General features: G+C 39.1%; 2 protein-coding genes across 3 annotated transcripts in view; one reads left to right on the top strand and one right to left on the bottom strand.

The window, feature by feature from the left end:
- The window catches only part of LOC111323733 (NFX1-type zinc finger-containing protein 1), a 30,850-nt gene extending 23,358 nt beyond the window's left edge, over nucleotides 1–7,492 (top strand). For both annotated transcript variants that reach the window (XM_088752489.1, XM_088752494.1), the window contains exons 16-18: nucleotides 6,134–6,295; nucleotides 6,468–6,565; nucleotides 6,899–7,492. In XM_088752489.1, coding sequence (XP_088608615.1) covers nucleotides 6,134–6,295; nucleotides 6,468–6,565; nucleotides 6,899–7,021 — 383 coding nt within the window. In that variant the 3' untranslated portion in view covers nucleotides 7,022–7,492. The remainder of the gene's footprint in view (nucleotides 1–6,133; nucleotides 6,296–6,467; nucleotides 6,566–6,898) is intronic.
- On the bottom strand, nucleotides 3,000–4,675 carry LOC148742166 (uncharacterized). The gene has a single exon (XM_088752522.1). The coding sequence runs from the start codon at nucleotides 4,485–4,487 to the stop codon at nucleotides 3,834–3,836; it is 654 nt and encodes a 217-aa protein (XP_088608648.1). The 5' UTR covers nucleotides 4,488–4,675; the 3' UTR covers nucleotides 3,000–3,833.
- Nucleotides 7,493–8,455: the final 963 nt, after the last annotated feature.

The following is an 8,455-nucleotide window of genomic DNA, read 5'->3' as shown; positions in this document are numbered from 1 at the left end:
AATGTCCACAACCCTTTATCACAAGTGTGCCTAGCAGGCGAACAGTAATCAAAGTAAGCTTGAATTGATTCATAAATCTGAATGAGAGAATCGTTAGGAAGTAATTCACGGATTTGCCTTATAAAAAAAGCCCCGGCTAACTTTACCTGATTTCCATCTCGATGGGTAACACGGGTGCACGGTCAAACATCAACTCGAACGATGTGAATTTGGTGGAGTCATGCTTACTTGTTCGATAGGCGAACAGAAAGGGCTTGAGGTGTACATCCCAGTCATCATGGTTGTCGTTAACGAACTTCACTATGGCTCTCGTCAACGTCTGTTTCATTCTTTCATCAAGGCCATTGGACTGGGGGTGGTACGCCGAACTGATCTTGTGGTCCGTGCCACACAACTTAAACAGCTCCTCGTTATAACCCTGTTAACGAATTCTCGACCCTGGTCAGTCATCACAATTTCCGCCACTCCGTATCTGGTGATCAGGTCGTACAAGAAATCTGCCACACCTAGAGGACCGATAAATATTTGCCTATTAAAGCAAGTCGAGTTCAAGCCAAGCTTGAATTTTGACTCGAGGCCTTGCTTCGTTTGTAATATCGACTTTCGTTTCCGTAATGGTTGCGTGTGGCGTGTTTTAAGTTCTTGAGGCCCAAGCTTATTTTATTCTTTCAAAAGTGACACGTTCTTGGTGAGTCTGGAGATAAACAATCAGTAGGCAAAGTTTGAATGAAGTCTAGGGGCAGTTTTATTTCTAGGGTATTCCGTAAGCAACCTAACTTTAGTTAGTGAACACGCGCTAACGTCCTTAAGTCAAATGCAGAACTTTTTTAAACTCGACTCTAGACAAATTGTTATTTTATTTGGCCCTTGTGAATTGCGACGTTTCAACCAGTAATGACAATCGAAAGAATAAAAATGGTAAACTTGAGCTGTGCTTATTTTTTGTATATTTGTATCGATTTCTTAAATAAATCTCACAGATTTTAGCAAAAAGAAAAAAAATTAATTCACGAAAAACGCAAACCCTTTACATTTCTCTCACACACGCTTAATGGCAGACAAAAAAAGAAAAACGTTTACCGTTTGCGTGAGTGTTAACTCAAATAGTTTGCTAACTCTGTTAATGTAATAAGTTATTGACTCTTGTTAAGTCTTAATTTGAAATGAGTGTAAACAGTTGGTTTGATGATAACTCCAAGCCGATTACGCGATACGTAAAAAGGTGGTGCCACACGTTGCATTCTAGGGTAGACTGACATGTCAGCACCAAATTTACTGTGTTTGTATGGGAATCTGACGGCGAATAATTTCCTTAAAAAATAAATTCTGAACAATTTATGAACAGCAGAGTTAAGATACTAGGCAAAAGATTGTATTGTTAAAGGGGTCCAAATCCGCGGAGGGGGGCTAAAAATCCGCTAGCGGATATGGACCCCGGGGATCCAATTCGAGGGGGGTCCAAATCCGCTAGGACACCGGCTTACCGATATGATTCCGCCGACCAGTTTCTGTAATAAGTCTGATCACAAATGATGTGATCGACTACATCTATGACGTTCATGTGCCAGTGGAATATAACCCAGTGGAATCATATAACCCAGTGGAATCAAGATCTCCTGAGCCGTGGGGCTTTACCGGAGCCCCCCTTCACAATTGCTTCGGTTTCGTGTACGGGACTGTCAGACCCATTTCAAGACCTGATGAACGTCAGAGAATTGTTTATAATGGTCATAAGAGGGTTCATGCCTTGAAATTCCAATCGTTGTCTCTACCAAATGGACTCATTGAAAATTTATATGGACCAGTTGGTGAGTTTTTTTTTTTTTAATAAAAAGTACTTGTTATGGTTTTTAGTTATATAAACTTTCTAAGCAACTTCTATTCTCACCTTTGCTTTTTGTTTTCTTCGTTTTAGAGGGGCGTAAACACGACGCAGAGATGCTAGCAGATTCTGGACTATTACGTGACCTCCAACGGCATGCTTTTTCTCCAGCAGGTCAACCAATGTGCATATATGGAGATTTAGCGTACCCTCTCCGTGTACACCTTCAAACCCCGTTTCGCCATGTCCCACTTGCACCCATTATGCAGGATTAAAACGAAGCTATGAGTGCTTTAAGAATTTCAGTGGAATGGCTTTTCGGGGATGTCATTAATTCGTTTAAATTTCTTGACTATAAAAAGAATTTGAAAATCGGACTTAGCAGTGTAGGCAGAATGTACGTTGTCTGCGCACTGCTTCGTAATGCCATAACCTGCCTTTATGGTAGTACCACCAGTGATTATTTTGGTATGGAGCCCCCCACTCTGGAACTTTCAATAATACTTTCAATAATTGGGGAATAAAATTTAGAATGTAGGAAGGAGCATAACACACTGCAGATACACTAAAAAACAGACCACCCACTTCTACAAATAATGGCTCTTTAGTCCTAGTTAGCTTGGGCATTTTTGTTTTTCTTGAACCTGGGGGTGGGCTCAAAGTTTTAAAAAGGTGAAAAGCGTTTTTAGGTCAGCGGCGTTTATCTTAAGACCAGAGTTACCTTGATAAATATATCTGAACGCCAGATCAATGCATTCATCAAGAGGTATACTAGTGAACAAACTCTCAACATCGAAAGCTAACCGCCTCCCGGTTAGCTCAGTTGGTTAGAGCGCCGGATTGTGTTGTGCGGGAGGTCGAGGGTTCGAGCCCCGGCCGGACCGATACTCATGGTCTTAAAATAAGTGAGGAGAATTTGCTACCTTTCTATAATCAAGAAATGGATAGATATTCTAGTCTTCTCGGATATGGACGAATAAACCGTAGGCCCCGTCTCCAGCAGGGTTAGGGGTAGGAGACGTTAATTTCCCACGCACGAGATTACTGTGTCGTGGATGTCCTCCCCTGGGGTGGGATGGGTGGGAATTGACCCTGAAAAGCCCCCATGGGGAGTGGTCAACTAACGTATGTATGTATGTACGTATGTATGTATATGTATGTATGTATGTATACCATGAACTTCCCTGAGGTTGATAACTGGTTGATTTCATGTACAAAAGAAAACGTGTCGTGGACGTTGTATTCACACAGGACATGTGGCTCTAGAAGATTACAAAAGAACTTAGATAAATTGTAATTGTAGGTACCTATTGAAGATACTATGGGTCGAAAAGGAGGTGTTTCATTAGGCTGCCGAGCCTTGTGCATATTAGGTAGCCCATAAAACCTGGATGGTTTACAATTTTCGTGTTTTTAACATTCAAATGTAACGTAAGCCCTGACACGTAGTTTGTAACGTACCTTAATATAAATTAAAATGTACAACAGTTAAGTGCTCATTTGCAACTGAAGATGACATGAGAATGTCGAAACATGTTTGTAAATTTAAACTCAAAATTGTTGTTTCTTTTTTGAGAGTTATTGTCACTCTGCTGTCTTTACTTCCTTTTATTTATTATCCAACACGCCAAACTGTTATTTCAGTGCGGGCGAATTTCGCGGATATTTATTTATGTGGAGTGAGTGACAGAAGTATGCAAAGCTGAACGGAATTGGCACGTTGTTGTGTTGCTGTTTCTATTTTCTTCATTAATTGAAGCAATTTCCTGGTCGTCAAGCTGTTTTTCTTCGTTTGATTCATCTAATGAACTTGGATCTATATTTGCCAGCCACTCTGACTCTTCGTCGTCGGAAATATGATTCAAATTGTCCGCCACTTTTTTTTTTTTCGTAACTAAAATCCAATTTTTTGCTTACGCGATGCGAAAAAACCTGTTTAACCAGTACTACAATAGACGAGTACAAATACCACGTGATATTTGTACTCGTCTATGGCGTTATTTGTACTCGTCTAGCTAGGTGTAGTTGGATAATAAATCTGGTATTGTTGCTGGTTCTGTCTCTGCTGATCTGTAAGCATCTGATGCTGGGCGGCTTTATTTTCTTTCTCTTTCTTCTTCAGTTCAATTTCTTCCTTCCGGATTTCTCTCTCATTCTCGAACTTCTCTTTCAGGATTTGCACAGCTTCAGTGGTACTTCTTCTGCTTTTTCTTTGACTGACATCTTTGCAACTTGTATCAGCATTCCTCTTTCTGGTTTGTCCCAGGCGCTCCATGGCTTTTAGTCTACTTTCTTCTGCAGAGGCCTTGCCATTCTCATTCTTTTTAGTAAGGGTATTTGAATTTTCTTTCCTTTCTAAATCAGCTGCCTGTTCTTTTTCTATGATTTCAGACAATGCTATCTCTATTTCTGTTTCATCATCACATGCAATCCCAGAACCTTGCTCTTCCATTGTCATCTTTTCTTTGTATTTGGCCAGCAAAAGAGTAAGCCAGTCCCTCACAGAGCGCTTACTAACTTTGAATTTCGGTGAACGGATGCCATTTAAGCTTAGTGCTATTTCACCCCAGATTTTCCCTCTCTCTTTACTTTGTCTTGGGTGCTTAAATGGTTCAAGAAGAACCTCTCTACAAAGCATAAGGTCATGTTCTTCTGACCATTTCATGGAATAATTTCTGGAAAAAATACAATTCTAATTACGTAAAGAATTACATCTTCAATTTGGTGTTGTTGCAATAAACTTTATCTTATGGTAAAATTAATTTAATTTTGAGTACTTAAGTTTATTTATAAGCTTAAAGTTTTTATGCTATTCACTTTCTTCGGCTGAAAATCAGTGTAGGCTAAAACATGTCAAATGTTCTGCTAATTTGAAAATGCAAAAATTATCCACTAAAACAATTTAACTTTTTTTTCAGTGTTGTAATCAACGTCAAGTGATCCAGAGCTAAGCTGAGTTTACATACACAGTCGATCCGAGCGGTTCGGATATTTTTCAAAGCCCAGAAATCTTCTTAAAAATGTCAGCTGGTATAAATTACGAAACTGTAACGAAATGCCCGCGATTTATATTTATAAAAGCATTTATAAGGATACGTACATACCCTGCAGCACTTCTATCATCATCCGCCATTGCTTTCTCCGCTGTAAACTATAAAGCTCGATCTGCAACTCGAAAGAAATCAAGTTTTTTTTCCATCACGGTACGATCAAATCACTTTCGGCACTGTTTTTATTCCCCAACCGACCCTTTAGATTGAAGAAATCCCTAAGATAGGTAAGTGGAAATTAGAAAACAAATAAAACATACTCACGTTCTCGTCAAGATGGCAAATGGAGGCAAATGGCGGCGTCCTGAACGAGATTTGGACGACGAGTCGTGCTCGATTGGGCATGCGTGGTAGCATCGAAGTTCGTTTTCCCAACTTCCGGTCGGTCACGTTCACGTTCTCGTCGTCATTTTGCTAAAGGTCCGTTACACTTACAAAACCCGTGTGCGATTAATCTTTTTTCAAAGGAAATAACATGGCCGGGCGTGGATACGAATTTTTTCTTCGAGTATTCATAACATCTCTCACAAGTGAGTGAAGCATTCGGGTGAGAGATGTTATTAACATGTGATTTGTTTTGTTAATGTATCATCTTAACAGATTGCGTATTTTAATTGACGGCAATTTTGAAACTCATGAATTTCCAACGAATGTTCAAATCGCCTGCGCGTAAACTCAGCTTGCAAAAAGCTACTTTAATTTCGACGTAAGACTACAACAGGTTCTCATGACAAGAAGTGGTTTCCTCTAAAAAATAGTTGAATATTAAAACGAATGTGTGAATGTTCGTGACTGTAGTCAAATAAGAGTACGAGTTTTTCGATCTCAATTCGCCACTAAACAAATGCAGATTCACTTGATGCCTTGGCATCAGGGGATCTCACCTGATCTTTTAGTCTATTCCCTCAACTTGCTCTGCTTGTATACTCAAGTACTTATTTGTCTTTAAATACCTAAATCAAGTGTCTACCAAAACAGTGGATAGCGTTGAAGGCGCGCTCCGATTGGCTACTCGGAGTCCGAATATCCTTTGCTATTCAACTCCGGGCGACTCGCGCAGGATTTGCGCCCGAAAAGATTGCAATCATTGCAGGAATAGATGAGTTAAAATCATCTTTTTGTGCCATATTATCTCCCTGTTTTATTATATACTGAAACAACTACTCAATTCAGTGTCTATGGCTAGCGGTGGATATTGAGAGATTGGCTTTTAGTAGCACAAACAAAATAAACTCAATGATCCTATGCCTTTCATTTTTAGCACGCAACAAAATGGTAGAGCTCTTGGATGGTATCAACAAAATAGAACAGGGACGTGGGCTCTCAAAGAAAGTGGAGGAAAAGGTTTGGTTTAAAGAGTTAAGGGACAAGATTGTCAAGTCAAAGCACTTGACACGAGGCCCTTGGTACAAATGCAAGAAAGGTTAGTGAAACCTTGTTGAAAATGTTTTTAATGTAACTGCAAAATGGAAGGAAAAACTAGTGAATGCAATTGTTGTACATGCACGGATCGATTTTGTCGAGCTATTTACCATTACACTGACATGATGCAATTATTCTCCACATCATACACATCTGTTCTTGTTCACTTTCAGGTCATATTTACCCTGCTGCAGAATGCAGTGAAAACGAATTGTCGATTAAGTGTCCAGATTGTCTTGCAACAGTAAGGACTACTGAATCAAATTCCAAGGTACTCATGTCAAATGACTAGAATGTAGCGAACTCTGAGAAAATACCTCTAGCGACAGGCAGATTTTAAACAACAACAACAACGACAAGATAAAACATTATGTATTTAGCATTGAAGGCGCTAAGGGAAAAATATACAACTTGCCGCCACAGATACGCTATCCGACAAACGTGTGTAAGCCAGGTACTTTTTTCAAGAATTAAATATTTTTATTAATTTGACGTTTTATTTATCAAGGAAGTCACGTTCTGGTTTTGTGTTGCCCATTCACTTCATAAACATCTGTTACCAACATCAATTCTAATTGAGAGTGTTTTATTTATTTTCCCACAGGCTGTTCCTACTCCGGTGAAACTCAGCGAGTTAATGAATATGACGTTTAAAAATGAGTTCGCGTTGAACTCTAAACGGCGGAGGAAGAAACGCCCAGCCAAAACATCCAAGGCCCACAAATGAGCTCTTGAATTTAAAACTGAGATTTAAATGACATTGTAAACATCATGTCAAACTGGGGGATATTATTTTTATCAACTATTATCTATCTCATCCGGTCCCTCCCTGGTTTTCAATTGTATTCTTTTAGCTTTCGGACAAGCATTCTAATCAACAGAGGAAAGTCGCAGTGAGAATGATTCATGATGCACATAACCTACATATTTTGCAAGTTGCACGAAACAAATCAACTGAAAAACTTAATGTGAAGTCTCTCCTTATGCTCCCTACACCACATCAGGTGCAAGAGCTTGATTCTGATTTTTAGGAAAGATTGCTGGCGAAGGAGCTCTTTCAAAAATCTTTGATTGAAAGACTATTTTCCTTTACTGCATGTGGAAAAGGGGGTACAAGAGATATGAATGTAAAGTTGCATTTATCTTGAATATGGCTATCATAACTGGAAATTAAATCAAGGTGGCTTTTTTTAATGAATTATTTCTGGAGACTTCAGACTCATCGATACCAAATCAACTTTGGTTAGATTTGTTGATCAGTCAGTTATATAGAGCTATTCGAGGCATGTTAACTGCATGTATTGCAGGGTTGAACCCGCAGCCACTTGCGTTCAGAGTACATACAATCGAAAATTTGCGCAGTAAAAGATGAAACATTTGATAAAGTGACTCCCTTGTACCATGATAAAGCCTTTATATCATCGAAAATGGAACTTTCTTGCCAAATGCCAAATGCTTTTATGCCAAATGCCAAATGCTTTTATGCCAAATGCCAAATGCCAAATGCTTTTATGCCAAATGCCAAATGCTTTTATGGCAGCTTATTTTTCAGCCGTTCTCATTAGGCCGAATTCAAAAGATCCCTGTGAACAGCGGGTTGAGTTTCCTTTTCCGGCTCAGTAATCGATCTTCCTTGATTGAATGGTGTATTATTTTCCAACTGATAAATAATCGGAAAGCTTCATTCATTTCTCTTTTTCAGTCTCTCATCAATGATAAATCCTTGCACGCTTGCTACAACTTTCTCCGTAATAGGAAAGTCTACTTTCTCCGCTTTCTCCCTGGTTTTTCACTTGACGTCATCAAAATTAAAAAATAAGAAATCATTGATCCTTTTGAGATTTTGGTTTTGTTAGTTACTAGAACAGCTGAAGACTTATCTTTTCGCAAATTTTCAGTTTTACAGGCCTTTTCGTCTTGTGATCAAGCAAGGTTGAATTTCTAACCTTTAGCGTGACACGATATTAAAATGGCGGCCGAGAATGCTGTCACGAAGGTTAAAAAAGTGACTTATCCGCTGAGATTTCACAATCTGAAGAGTCCTTGTATGAGAATAAGTATTCAAGGGACACATAAATGGAGTCTCCATACAAAACGTTGTAAATTTGAGTAAAACATTTCTTTGAATATCTCCTACACGAAACATTGTGCAAACCTGAAT

This window comes from Stylophora pistillata, chromosome 1, assembly GCF_964205215.1.
Source record: "Stylophora pistillata chromosome 1, jaStyPist1.2, whole genome shotgun sequence".
Lineage (NCBI taxonomy): Eukaryota > Metazoa > Cnidaria > Anthozoa > Scleractinia > Pocilloporidae > Stylophora > Stylophora pistillata.
Note: the sequence above shows the minus strand (reverse complement) of the source record. Positions and strands in the feature narration are given on the sequence as shown.

What these genes read in the sequence shown, in the direction of transcription:
- LOC148742166 (XM_088752522.1), bottom strand. Translation starts at nt 4,487, where the DNA reads ATGAAATGGTCAGAAGAACATGACCTTATGCTTTGTAGAGAGGTTCTT.